At 41.3% G+C, this 14,840-nt stretch overlaps 1 protein-coding gene across 2 annotated transcripts in view; it reads right to left on the reverse strand.

The window, feature by feature from the left end:
* Nucleotides 1-2,453: 2,453 nt before the first annotated feature.
* The window catches only part of afap1 (actin filament associated protein 1), a 63,820-nt gene continuing 51,433 nt past the window's right edge, over nucleotides 2,454-14,840 (reverse strand). For both annotated transcript variants that reach the window (XM_034677293.1, XM_034677294.1), the window contains exons 9-17: nucleotides 14,429-14,581; nucleotides 13,934-14,145; nucleotides 12,339-12,484; nucleotides 12,100-12,214; nucleotides 9,248-9,377; nucleotides 6,627-6,791; nucleotides 5,698-5,888; nucleotides 5,135-5,302; nucleotides 2,454-4,223 (exon numbers count right to left, since the gene is read on the reverse strand). In XM_034677293.1, the coding sequence (XP_034533184.1) occupies nucleotides 4,197-4,223; nucleotides 5,135-5,302; nucleotides 5,698-5,888; nucleotides 6,627-6,791; nucleotides 9,248-9,377; nucleotides 12,100-12,214; nucleotides 12,339-12,484; nucleotides 13,934-14,145; nucleotides 14,429-14,581 (1,307 nt within the window). In that variant the 3' untranslated portion in view covers nucleotides 2,454-4,196. The remainder of the gene's footprint in view (nucleotides 4,224-5,134; nucleotides 5,303-5,697; nucleotides 5,889-6,626; nucleotides 6,792-9,247; nucleotides 9,378-12,099; nucleotides 12,215-12,338; nucleotides 12,485-13,933; nucleotides 14,146-14,428; nucleotides 14,582-14,840) is intronic.

The raw sequence follows: 14,840 nt of genomic DNA on the forward strand, positions 1-14,840 counted from the left end.
AGTATGGGGTGTGCAAGAGATCTGCAAAGTGGATGGCAACATCACCAGCCTGAAATATCAAGAAGTTCTTGCTGCCCATTACATTCCAAACCACAAGAGAGGGCCAATGCTGGGTGCTCAAGGATTGGCCTGCCCGGTCACAAGACATGAACATTATTGAGCATGTCTGGGGTAAGATGAAGGAGGAGGTTTGGAGGATAAAACCAAAGAATCTTGATGAACTCTGGGAGTCCTGCAAGACTGCTTTCTTTGCCATTCCAGAGGACTTTTTCAATAAGTTATGACTTGACTTTATGTTCTTATGTTATTGTAGCATGTTTGCGTATCCAAAGTAAAGTATATGTTTAATTTCTACATTATTTTTGTATGCGACAAGACTTTTGTCCAAGCAAAATCTGACCTTTCTGTCTTAATTAAATGAATAAACAGTTAGTTATACATGGAGGAAATTTTGTTCCAGTATCTCTTGAATTGAAACACAGGCACACAGGCTTAATAAGGTGCTGACCTGACGATCAACTGACAATGCCCTAAAGTAATGTGTAAGACAGGTGGAGAGCATGCCAAGACGCATGGAGGCTGTGATTCACCAAATGTTGATTTCTGAACTCTTCCTACCTCTTCTTTGTGACTTTCCTTATTTGCAACTTAAAAAATAGTTCAGCTTTTTTTAAAACACTGTCATTTTCTGCACATGAAGCATCTCAATGACAATAATTAACTTAGAAGTTGGGGGAAATGTTATATCTTAGTGGTCCTTAGCCTTATTGAGTCCTATCATTGGTGTTCGCAGCCCTGACTCCGTGTAGCCTTTGTTTAAAAATCTGCAACAATATGTGGACCCTCAGAGATGAGCTAATTTTGGTCTTCTATTTTTGCAATACTATCGTTTGACTTTTTGTTGACATTTCTGCATCAAATATAGACACTATTGTGCAATATGTCACATAATCAAACAGCCTTAATACAGAACATTTATTGCAGCTGCATGCAAACCCATTTAGTGGTTGTGTGAGAACTTCCGGGAGCCCCCCACTAGTAAAGCACATCATCAATGAAAACTGTTTGTCAAGAGGTTTATTATGTTATTTACAAGCATGTCTGTCACCGATGTGGCGACTGTCTAATAATACAACAGAGTAGAAAAGGTATAAGGTGCATAAACAAACACTGATGCATCCAAGCCTGTACCAAGCTATGAACAGCAGGTTTACATCATCAGGTATCTCTCAGCTATAAACCGCACTGAGCCAACAGGTAATAAAATACACGAAATACTTGTAGACTTAACTCCCTGTGTGTCCCAGTTTTTATGCTAACATGCTGACTAAGCTCTAGCTCACAGAATTCTGGTTATTAGTTTGAAAGCAAGGAGAGGATAGAACATATCTACATGACTGAGGAGTATTTGGTACCCATTAGCATTGTGTTCATTCTACTTCTACTAAAAAAGCACCTCGATAACATAGACTGCATAAAAGAAGTGATCAAGGCCTCTGGTTTCAGTAGTTAGGTCAACGTCCAGCTGGCTAAAAAAAACAAGATAAGAAAATTCAGCCCATATTCTTCAAGGTGGTTCTACCTTGTCAAGTCAGTTTACCCAGAACCAATCTGATGAAGATAAATGCCTGAAGGATGTACAACTCTCTGGTATTTCCGTTATAGCCATTTGTTAGTGATACAAAACTTATGACCAAGACTCAATTTTCAGTGTGATGCATTGTTTCCGGTCGAAGTAGCAATTTGAGAAGTGACTGTCAGATCGGAAGTAAGGCAAAACTTGCCCCTCAAAAAATGTCAGCATGAATAAATCATGTCAATCCCTGGTTCATCATATTCCTCTGAGTAGCAACTGTAAATATTAACTAAAGCAGTACTCCAGCTTACTTTAGCGGAAGCAAACCGTAGATAAAACAATTTTCTCGTGATTTACTTCGGATTAACAAGTCTTAAGTTTGCTGGAATAACGTCCTGATGCAGATTTGTAAAAGGGAAAGGGGGAAGTTAGTCGGCCTTTCTTCGAAAAAGGAAACAAAGTGAAATGCTGGAAGTTGAATGAGGGCAATCAGATTGGTCACTGAAGTTGACATTTGTGATCTGTAATGGATTGTTAGCTGCATTTTAGCGCAGAGATAAATAGAGTAAGGAAATGAATTACCGCTGATAGGGGTCGGAATGTCAGTATGCAGGATAGTTTTCCTCCTGCTTTTGCTCTCCATACAGACAGTTTTTTTACTGCAGACACCAAAGCCTTTCAGCTGTCATTGGTCTGAACTACTTGGACAACAAACGCAGTAGAAATAGAAACCGCTGGTGGCCTAGCGGTCTAAGCGCCCAACATACAGAGGCTATAGTCCTCTTCGCAGAGGTCACCGGTTCGATAACTGGCTGGTCGACTATTTCCTGCATGTCTTCCCCTGCTCTCTACTCCCCACATTTCCTGTCTCTCTTCACTGTCCTATCAAATGAAGGCAACCCCCCCCCCCAAAATATTATATATATATATATATATAAAAGAAATAGAAACCAGGAAACTTCCCATACAGACTATGGACCTGACATTGGATAAAGGTAAAGCACCAAGCATCCACTCTGATGGACACGTTTTTTTAAACTTAAGATTGCAGAAAACAAAGTGGCAACAGTTGTTACGGCCACTTCTTATATGCAGTCTATGCATGAATACTTAGCAGTATCAACATGTTAGGAAAGTAAAAGCAGTGTAACATAAAGCACCGTAGTAATGTGACGTTGATGGAATGCTTGTGTGTTTAAGTGAAATGGTCTGAACAGCACATTTGAACGTATAGCAAGTGCGTCTTCTTCAGTCATTGTATTGATGATGGATTTAAAATGTGCTTTGGAGACACTGAGCTCACACACAGATCACCAGGCTACAGTAAAGTAGTGGCATGATAACAGGAGCTGGACTCAGGCTTTTGGATGAGGGACTAACGTTAACCATGTGGTTGAGATTCTGGAGTTTGCACAGAACTAGCACCAAATCTGAAGGCAGCCATGTTCTTGCCTGACCAGCTAGCGCACACCCAAGTTCTCCTATGGCATAATCCGAAACCATACATAATCACGTTACAGGACTTTTTAAAGAAGCAAAAGTACTTAGCATTTACAGTTAGCATATCATAGCTCAGGAACAGCATTGTCAGAGCTGTACTGGGTGATTTGATGTGTGTAAATGACCAGTATGTTTTTGGAATTGTTCCTGGCTAATTTAGGGTTTGAGGTTTTCACTTCAGGTGGCGATGTTACAGAAACACCATGCTGAACGATTGTATTGTATGGCTACAGACCTACAGGAGGACGGGCCTCTCTGGCTGTTAAGAGGTGGCAGCTGAGGTGGACACCTGTAGCTGTGTCAATGTCACAAAAAGGACGTCTGAGGAGGACGTGCCAGAACAATCAACCGGTCAAAGCATCGTAGCCGGCCAAGAGACACTTGGACATGCTATCTTTGGCAGCCATGTGCTAATATTTCTTGATTGATGTCTCTTGAGAAACACATTTGTTTGAAAGTTGTTTCTTGAAGTTAACTTACTAGAACCTGGACCAATTTCTTGAATTGGACTGTTATTTGACCTTCTAGTTTAATGCAGCCTGCAAACATTTGCTGCTCCAGATTTAAAAGAGCTTGAGGGTAATTTTGCTTTTTAAAATGTCCCTGTGAGCAGAGTGTTGTTCCTCATCTGGTGTTAGTAATGGTTATTCTGGACTTGTGCACATGCACGCGATCTGCTGTATGAGAACCATTTTATGGCGTGGGGAATGGTATTCTGTGGAGCACCACACATTTTAAAGAAAAAAAAAAAACTTTAAATATATCAACATAAATAAACAAAGGGAAGCTAGTATTTCCTTTAAAGATTTACAAATAAATACTTGGTTTTAACCTGTTTGAAAGAAAAGAAAGAAAGGTGGTTGCTTGAAAAGAGTACAGCAGACAACACAAGTTGCACAATGTAGTATTCTGAGCATGCTCGAGAGTAAAAAAGTGTAAAAAGTTGCGGTATGTTGAGGCAATGATGGGATGCTAAAACCAGCTACTTGTGAATGCTATGCTTGTGTCCTCATCTATCAACACTCTCACACTGTATGAACAGTTTTAAATAAATATATACACAATTTCTTCCAAAGAAACAAAGAAATAAAAGTGAGACTGGAGTGAGGGCGTGGCTCCTTTATGTGCCGCTCTTCTGCTCCCATTCCTGCAAAGGAAATACAGAGACTCTTACTTTGCATTCAGACACAGTTTGCATGATAATGCCTTTAATACCGTCACTGACATTGTCTCTACTTAACATGACTACAAACAACTTATCAAGTAGAAATTTATAAAGATGGTCCATCAACTCAAAGATCTACCAAACTGTTTATCTAAGTCAACATGAGACGGATTTAATCCTCAGAGTATGATAGAAATGATTAGCTAATGCTAACTCTGCTAATGAGTGCCTTTTTCCAGTTGTAATTACTGTGATGTCATTTCCTGAAGTATCTATAAATGGTTGATTTTGTCGTTGTGGTGTAGCCATAAGCAACTTCTTGCCAAGTCTTTCTCTGCTGTGTGCTGCACTGTCTAAAGTCCAGTAAGACACTTAATAGGTGACCTTGCGATCAGGTGAAAAGGAGAGTGCCCTCCCTGGTTGAGCGATTCTCCATCTGTCTCTGGTTAGTCTCAGTTTCACTGTAGATAATAAGTTACACAGAGGCTTCTGGTTTACTTCAGCGCCATGAACCCGAAAAAGAAACCTGTTGTCTTGTGATTTACGTGCAGTTGATGGGTCTTCTTCTCCTCTTGAGGAAGAAAACAACCTTTCAAATGTTTGTTTGTTGAGCCGAGGTTGGATCGATCATTTCTGATGAAATTGCCTGAGCTGTGTTGTCACTACATATTTAGAATCTTAAATAGAGATTATATTTAATGTTTTAATGACATCAACACACACAAAAATTATTACTTTAATGTGGCTGCATTTGTATCTTCGGGGTTATGGCTTTTTCAAGTAATTGAGCCTGACCGATATTAATAAAAGCACTATAGACCAAGGTAATGAATTTCAGTACACAGCCACAGCTCTCATGTATGAGCACTCTATTTCACACGGTGACCTCTGACCTTGGCCTTCCTCAGCACGTGTCCCCGGACTGGTGAGGGCTTCTGGCCGCCCTGCTGCCGGCGGAGCAGGGAGGCACTGTTGACGGGCAGGGAGCAGGACTCTGTGTCACTAGTGTCACAGCTGGAGAAGGGAGAGGAGCCCTGGGTCCGTCGCATCATGGATGGCGACTAATCATACAAACACACACACACACACACACACACACACACACACACACACACACACACACACACACACACACACACACACACACACACACACACACACACACAGGAAAAGGATTAGACAGCTATTAGTGGCATGTAGGTTAGATGATGATTTCGGCAGCGTCAGGTTAGCTAAGTAAAGAGATGAGAGCAATAAAAACCACAGTCTTGGACCAAAAGGTAGGGATCTTCAGCGTAATGTTAAAGAGAATAATAATCTGAGCTTCTAAAAGCTTTCCTACCTCTTACTGATTTTGACCCTTATGTAGTTTAATTAGGAGGCAAAGGTTTTAAAATCACCCTTTTAGACACCATCAATGAACCACAAGACAACAGTGCAGGGTCTCAGTTCTGACCTGGAGTCCAGAGGAGCCGGTTTTGGGTTCAATGGTGAGGCCCAGAGTGACACCACCGCTAAGAGCTTTCTTCAAACTCTCCTTCACCTCCGTCAGCTCCAGTTCAAGGTTCACCCGCTCCTCCTCCTTCATCCTGCAGTCCTCCTCCACCTTCTTCAGGCGCTCTGACAGCGAGGCATGAGAACGTTTACCTAAAGGAGGAAGAGAGAGGGATTATTATTTAGATCATCACTTCAACCGATCAAGGAAATCTTGCGCCTAGCTTCAATCAGATCTGTGTCAGGTCCGTCTCCACTCCACCACGGCCCTGGAGCTCCGGAGTTCAATTAAAGTCAATGTGCTAACTTCCACTGGCTCTGCACGGTTGTGTTTCTGCTCTATCTTGGTTCTGGCAATCTGGAGCCCTTCACAGCGGATACACAAAAGTTCTATTTTTGCCTGATGCCAACCACGACGCATCAATCAGCACAGAGCAGATCGAGTCGGACAGGAAGTCAGGCATTGAAATAACTTAAAACATCGGGTTAATTTTCAGAATAAGACACTTTGTTATCACCAGATCATATTTCACTTAACTACAACAACAAACCGTCATGATGAGCGGAGCCAGGCCTGGAGTCAACAGGTCAGAGGTTTTCAGAGGACCATAAAGACAACATGGATGAGAAGAGACTCATCATGGACACAACTAGTTCTGTAATTACTGCAGGAAATCATCAGTCTCATGACTCTAACTAACTGGGGTAGCTGCTTTTTGCCGCGTTCTGAAGACGCAGAATTAGTGTTGAGGGACGAGAGAGCAGGGAGCCAAATTGCAGCAGAGCGGAGACAGATATAGATCTGGCGGAAGTCTGCCATTACAAACCAAGACTTAAATCTAGAAATATTGTCCTGTTTATCTTAAATGAACTTCTTTATTCATCTTTTACCTGCAGCAGCTTCCACAGCAGTGCGCAGATCTATCCTCTCCTTCTTCCGCTGGGTCAGATGGTTCCTGATCTCCTGCTTCTTCTTCATCAGCTCTTCCTCCTTGGACTGCAGCCGCTTGGCATCAGCCTCCACACGGTTCTTCCCATACTTAACCTGATCTGCATCTGCAAAACACAGATTGCATGTAATGATGATGAGAACAAGAAGGTCAAGTCAGATTATGCTTCAAGCACTGGACTTTTCGAGGTATCAGTGTGTAATACCTCCATCCAGCTGCATGTCGTGAATAGTGGTGCAACGATTCTTTGACAGAAATCGATGATGAAATGATCCAGAGACAAATTACCAAGTCGATGATTTGTTGGCGACTTCATAGCACGTTTTCATGCTTTTCACGCATAAAATCCTTTTTCATGGCTGAAGGTGGTGCATGCAACACAGCCATGGGGAAGCTACAGGTAAACAAAACAGCGCAAACCCCATTTGACTCATCGCTGCAAAAGAACAGAGCCACCTGCAAGATCTGTGAACAAGAACCTGCTTTTCATGGGAGAACATCAGTAATGCACAAGTGTTTAAGAAGGCATGGTGACATTCGGCGCTCCAATGTTAGAGCCACGCTGCTTTTCAGTCCCACACCTGAAAGTCTTTACCGTGTTACACTTTTACCACACTACATTAAAATTTAATCTAATTAAGAACCATTAAGTTATCTTGCAGTTCAATGTATGATGAGTCAAATAAGTGTCTTATTGATGGCTAGTCAACTGTCAAATTAGCCATCAGTTGAAGCCCTTGTTTGGGACTTAAACTGAAAGTAGTCTGAAGTTCTGTCCCTCGGGGAGACGCCCACAAAAGCTGTGTTCAAAGCGGGAGCCAGAGTGTACGTTTGAAATCATCACTCAGAGCTAGAGCTGGGCGATACTGAAAAAATGTCGTCACGATAATTTTTTTCATATCAGTCGATATGGATAGTTATCACAATAAATAGGAAATCATTATTTTTTTTAAATTTAAAGGCAGATTTTTGGTCCAGTGCCAACAGGAAGCAGGTCTTTCGTATAAGGTGAGATTTTTGTGAAGTTTCAGTTTGTAGTGCAGTGAATGCATCACCGTTATTCAGTTTTCAGTTGTTCTACAGTAACGTTCGACATTAAATGTCTTCAAAATGCACAGCAGAAGTTGTCTCTGTGCTCTTTCTTTACCCACATCCCATATCTTGTATTATGCGTATTAAGTTAATGATTAATGCAGAGTTGACACAGTGTCAGACTAACGACTCTGCTGTGAGCTGGTTAGGGGGTGTTATTACAGGCGTAAATATATCAAGTTTTTATCAAACATTTGTTATATTTATATTGAGAAAAATGATATCACCATAATTATCATTATTGAATTATCACCCAGCCCTACTCAGAGCTGTTTCTCCTTTCGTTTACTGCTTATCTTCCTAACAGAACCAAAACCAGACTCTAGATCAGTTTAAAAAAAAAAAAGTCATCATCATGAAGATTTTAAATATATTTGCGGAATATTTAAAACTACTTTTCCTTTTTTGTCTTCTCCAAACACTTGGTTAGTCATCTGTCTGTCAGGTTCATTTTATTGCTATTGTTACTTTGCTTGATGTAATGACACATTGAAAAAAAGGAAGGATTGCAAAAAAATGTGAAAAACATCATCAAAGTTTTAATGAATCATGAATGTCTTTCCATTTGAGATTTTTTTCCTGATAGAAGTTCCAGAGTAAAAGATTTAGTGAGCTGCAAGTATGCCGTCATCTTCAACCAAATACTTTCCCCGTAAAATCAACACGTGAATATTATGGTATTAAACCCAGAAGAAGAAACGCTGACCCTCTGTCCAACACTTCATTTGTGACAGTTCATCACCTATTAAATCTGGAATTAAAGCGCTTTTCCAGTACTACAAAACCCAAAGCCAACACGTACGAGAAAAGAGGAGCAAAGCCGTTAATTTGAGGGCGCTGGTAAGACATGAATTATCCAGAAACCCGCTGAACTCACAGCCTTCAGCAGTTATTAATTACACTGTGCCTTTCCCTTACTGGAAAATACTCTGAGGGTAACCATCAAACATCTGAGTGTGAGTGTGTGTTTATGTGTGTGTGCACTTTCGAACTTTGCTTATGAGGAATCAGTCATGAAACCACTGCTGACATTTTCAAATTGAATACTCTTATTTCTCTCTAGAAATATGAGAATTGTGTCAGATGCTCTAAATCCAACACAGCGCATATTTCCATTCCGATATTTGGAGGAGTGACAGCCCTCCTCGTTCACACATTAGGTAAAAAATACTACTCTGCACCGCAAGGATTAGTGCGACCGCACTCTACCCTCTCCCCAAAAATCTGGGCTCCTCTCCTGAGATCTGCTGTGTCAGTTTGAGTGTAACCCCAACTTTGGCAGGAGGTTCAAGTCTGACCCACTTGCGTCACATGAATCAACCCGAGGGTGGGGCAGGTTTTAGGCTTTCAAGTTATTTACTCCCCCTCTTCTGAAACCTTTAACCAGAAGTGCAAAATCCTCAAAGAGCTGAAAAGTTAGAAGGAGAAGATTCAACGTTTGACTCAATCACACTGTTTCTTCACACTTACTGGAGGTGTTGCGTTTAAGCGAAGCCGTCCCATTCATCCCGTTGACGCCGTTCTTTTTGGACTGGTTCTTCTGGTCACCCTTCTGTTTTGAAGCCACCCCATTGGTCGACGCTCCCTTCTTTCCCTTCAGCTGATTGGAAGAGAGCACAAGAAGGATACTTTTATAGACTACATATGTGTGATGTTTGAACATGTTGGAGTGAAATGATGCAGTTCATATGTTTGTGTCTCCTCTTTGATGCGAAGGATGTTTTCTTCAACTTGCAAAAACAATATTTATTTTACCACTAGGGGGCAGTATCAGCAACCAAAACCAAATTTTGTTTGGGTGTGAAAAAGACCTGTTGTAGCATCATGCAGAAACAGGGATACTTTCACTTTAAGTTTCAGTCCACCTGATGTGTTTCAGTCAAATATTCACCATCCTTTTAGCTCTGTTTTGGTCTCCTCCTGCTCCTGAGGGATAAGCTCTTTGTTTTCAGCTGCTAAATATGAGTTGAACAGCAATGTTTAAAAGCCTAGTGAAGCACTGATATGTTGTTGTTCAGTTTGTATTGATCATGGTGGATTGTTGCAGCTTTTGGGGGAATACATTTTTTTTAATAAAGCGCCCAAAGAGAGCAACAACACTTTTTTTTAGGATAATTATGCCAAAGCAATGTATAAAATACTTACTACAAGATTGTTAATTTTTAAAATATAAAGTACTTTGTTAAACTGACTATCACAATGGTTTACTGAAATATTGGCAACAAGGAGGTAAAAAGTTCCAAAAGTACCTCCAGTGTGCATGTGGAGATATTTTTGACATACTTGTATTTCTATCTGTAGCTTACTTTGTCCTCCTGATCCTCAAAGCTTTATATTATCACGTCACTGTAATTACATCCCCCAACCACTGGAAAGAAGGGGGTGAAATGTGCTTTAAACGCTAGTTGCCACCCAACATTAGACTTGGTGCTATATAAATAAAGATTGATTGATTGATTGAGATGATATGAATTAGCTTGCATAACCAAGAGCTGTGTGCAATCATCACAGATCAGCTGCATTAGCATAAAGCACTCCTTCACAAAATGTAATGTTAATGTAAAATCTAATTAATGTTAAGATCATCAGATTAAGGAACCTTTATCAGCACCTGTTTATCGTCTTTAATCCAACTACAGTATCTTCCCTGCCGTCGCCACCAGAGGGCAGCAAACGACACTGAGCTGCTACTACAGTCGTGGCAGTTGCTCAGCTGCTCAGCAGCTCAGCAGCTCAGCCTTACAGCCTGTGTGCACTACCTGCCCCTCCTTGGCTGTTGAAATAAATGAATGAAGAACTTAAAATGAAGATAGGTTCAAAGGAAGTGGTGGAGACCAGAGAAGAGCTCAAAACAGATCAATTTTACATCTCAGGTGGAAACAAACATCGGTCTAGATAAAGGGGGAGAACTTAAGAGAGAGTCACAACACCATACCTGATACCTGGCCCGAGATAAGCTTAGTATCACAGTGCTGTCATAGTTGATAAATTGCATGTCATATAATGACACTTGATGATGATTAACTCAAGTGCACAACATGCAGCACAACAGGGGAATAGGAAAACACAGAGAGTTAGCATTTGAAGCGTTAGTCACCTGAGCAGTGTCTTTAGTTTTAGTGTCAGCAGTGAGGAACTTAGAGGAGACTTTAGAAGGTGCTTTATAATGACCAGCAGAGGAAGAGGAAGCAGAAGAGGAGGAAAGCTTTGGAGGAAATCGAGCTGCCACTTTAGGCGAGGGCATGTTCTCATAGAGGTCAGTGTTCTCATAGTGAAGCTCCTCTTTCACCTGGCGCCTCCCTGTGCTGGGACTGGAGTACTGCACATCTGGGTCCTTGTGTTAGAATGGGCAGGCATGTAAGTGAGCAGAGGAGGAGAGTGAAAAGAACAGCAGGAGGTGAGATAAAGAGAGAGCAAAAAGAGGTAGGTGACAGCTGTTAAAAGTTAGTTACACTGCATCGTCATATTAAGTGTTGTTGGGATACTGTTTGTATCACATCAATTAGAGGGGAGAAAAATTAACATACATGACATTTAGTTTTAGCAGTCACCTGCAAATAAAATCCCTGCAAGCAAGTGCACCGGATCACAAAAGTTTCTGTTTTGCCAATGTCCGGGTCAGATCGTTATTTTAAGTGTCTGACCGCTTTATAGAAATGATCCCTACAGAGATTTAGTTTTAACTGAAACAGCTATTACACTCTTCTCTTTAAAGCCAGCTGACAACATTAACAAAAACATTATCTTTACCTTGAGCAAAACAGGAGGCACTGATCTCCCGCTCCCCGACCTACATGTTTATTGTCATTGTAATGTGTCACACACATTGTGTTGGGCCCAAATTAACCCTTCAGAACATAATATTCATACAAAAACACACAACTGAGGCAGATGTTGACAAGAAACAAAGGTGCTTTGCAAGGCCAAAATAAACCTTCGGTTGCAGTCTGGTGGCTTCGAAGGAAGCAATGTTCTGGTTAATTAAATAGTACACAATGTACCTTTAAATACTGCACACCGCACCTTTAAATTCTACACTGTACCTTTAAATACTACACCTTGCACATTTAAATACTATACACTGCTCCTTTAAATACCACACACTGTACCATTAAATACTACACACTGTACCTTTAAATACCACACACTGTACCATTAAATACTACACACTGCAGCTTTAAATACTTTGCACTATACCTTTAAATACTACACACTGTACCTTGAAATACTAAACACTGCACCTTTAAATACTTCACACTGCACCGTACATTTAAATACCACACACTTCACTGGTGTGCTGTGTTGAGCATGTGTGTCCTTACCGTTCCGTTAATGGGCACATCGTCATAGTGCAGAGCCATGCCAGTGGGGCATGCGTAGCCGTTAACAGGGTTGTCCAGGTATGGGTTGGGAGAGACTGCACGCTTACTGGTGAAACTGTGATGAGAAGACATGCATCAGCTTAAGACAACCCACACCTCAGTAGTGATTCAAACAGCTAAGATCCACTGCTTCTTAAGTTTGCATGTTCATCACTTGAGGACACATGTTCCTCCCTCACCAGAAGGACTGCTTGGCCAGCTGGATGACGTTGGCGGTGGTCTCAACATCAATGTAGTCATAGTGCAGGGTGGCTGGGTCGGTGGTGGAGCCAGTCTCAGCCAACAAAACCCCTAACCAGCGACCCATCATCTCTGAGGAGGACGCCTGGACGAAAAGAGGAGAGAGTCAAAGGAATTTAGTTACAACAGTTCAGGTGATGTTCAGCTTTGACAAACTGTCTGCACTGTATAAGGCCAAAATCAGAAGATAAAGGATTGTTGGGAGACATTTATAATTTTTGAGTTTCATCACAACCTAAAGTAGTTTCTCTGATAAAATAAGGCCTTTATTTATTGATTTATTTTAATGATAGATTAACTTTATATCACACGTGAAGGGAAGTTATGGTATTTAAATCTGGGCTGTATATCTGGAATATACAGTAAGTAGTGCCAGTTTATGAGACACAGTCCGCTTTTGGTGGAGGGAAAGGTGTTACTGTCTACCTGAATGAAGATTTACTTTGCATTCAGCAATGTGTGGTTTCTATGCAGCTGTGTAGCTCTTTCATGTGCATCTATTTCCGCCATCTTGCTAGCTATAGGTACAGTAGTTGAGCTAGTCTACGGTTGCACTGATGGTTATGAGTAGGGCTGGGTGATAATTCGATAACGATAATTATCGTGATATAATTTTTATCAATAGAAATCTAACAAATGCTTGATAACAATTCGAAATAAATAAACCTGTAATTACACCCCCAACCACTGGAAAGGGAGGAGCGCTACTGTGCCTTAAAAACTAGTTTCCACCCAAGAATAGAAAGAAGAAGAAGATGGCATTGAACAGCCAATCATGTCGCAGGTTGAGAGGTAGGCGAGCTTAAAGACGTTTGAAGTGGAATGTAAACACAGCTGAAACTAGCGACGCAACACTGAAGAAAACTCAGACTCAGAAATTAGGGATTCAAGAAGCTTATTAAAAAACTAAATCCAGATACAAATTAACCATTTGGTTTCTTCAATTTTCCACTTAGGACCAAAAATCTGCCTTTAAATTTAAATAAAATAATCATTTGATATTTATCGTGATAATTATCGATATCGACTGATATGAAACATTTCATCGTGATAATAAATATCGCCCAGCTCTAGTAATGAGGTATGGACGCTGCATGCTACCAGTCTGCAGAGACTTGCAACATTCCCTCTCTGCCTGTCTCGTTGTCTCTGAACAGTTTTTGTAAAGGCTGCTACTTTAGGGAAAACTGTGTGAGAGCAGACTCATCTTCTTTCTCTCCCTTCTTCTTTGTAACCTTAGAAGATTTTTATGAGGAAAGAAAATAAGCAAATGTTGGGCAAAGGATAACTTGAAACTGCGTGAGGAAACAGAACCAAACTGCAAAGATGACTAGAAGTTCATATACAAGAACAAAAGCAAACACACAAGCCACTGCTGGGTGGAAGAGATGTCAAACCACAGGAGAGGAAAAGGAAAAGAGAGAAACATACTGTGTTTTATTATATTTGCAGACATCTGAGCTGTGTAAGCAGCTGATTTTACCCCAGAGACACACCACTTCTCACACACACAGACATCCAGCATCCAGCTTACCTCCAGCACTGCCACCTCCTGGCCATTACGCAGCAGGCGGAAGGCGAAGGGGTGTTTGTGGTCCAGACCAGGGCTGACCTCACAGCCTCTGAGGGGCAGGGAGGCGATGTGGCTCTTCAGGTCATCGCGGTCCTTGTGGAGGAGCAGCTGGTTGTCTTTCAGGCGGCACCAGCGCTCCCGCCAGCGGTTGTTGGACAAAACGTTCAGGTAGCCTGAAAGTCGGAGTTACAGGTTTATTCACAGATTCTAACCCTCTGCAAACCTGACTTAGCATTTCATAATCAAGATGTATTTCTAAGGCTTTTTCAACTTGAAAACATGTGATTTAATATTTACGTTCAATATTATGGTTCATTGACTCCAGTAACGTAGCACCTTTTACTTTAAAAGTTTGAAGATACCTCAAGAGATAAACCCACAGAAACCAAAAATACCAAGCAGGCTCTGTCAGCTTCTTTCTTCAGCAGAAATCTGAGCTTTTATTTATTTTCTTACCAGAGGTGGGCACGTCCTCTTCTGCTGATGAGGTCTGCTCATCCGTGGACGGCTTCTTCTTACCCAGCCCGATGATTTTAGTGATCTTCTTCCCCGCTCCCTTCCCCACCGTGCCGCTCTTCTGCTCTGACTTTGAGTTCTTCTTTCCTTTTCCTAGGAGAGAGGTGCACATGTTTTAATTCAATTTTCAGACTTTAAATCGAGGCCTCCTGCAGACTTAATGCTCCAGTGTCATCATCCAAACACAGGAATTAGGAAGAGATGGTATGTGCTCATTTATGTTGATTCAATTATGTTTGGAAAGAAGAGCAAAGGAGAGAAAAGAGCAACACTAGACTCTACTGTAAACAACAGCCAGTTCAGAATCCGTCAGAGCGGGTTTAATGAGACCCTGGTGGGTTCAAGAACTCTT

This window comes from Notolabrus celidotus, chromosome 23 (assembly GCF_009762535.1).
Source record: "Notolabrus celidotus isolate fNotCel1 chromosome 23, fNotCel1.pri, whole genome shotgun sequence".
NCBI classification, from domain to species: Eukaryota; Metazoa; Chordata; class Actinopteri; order Labriformes; family Labridae; genus Notolabrus; species Notolabrus celidotus.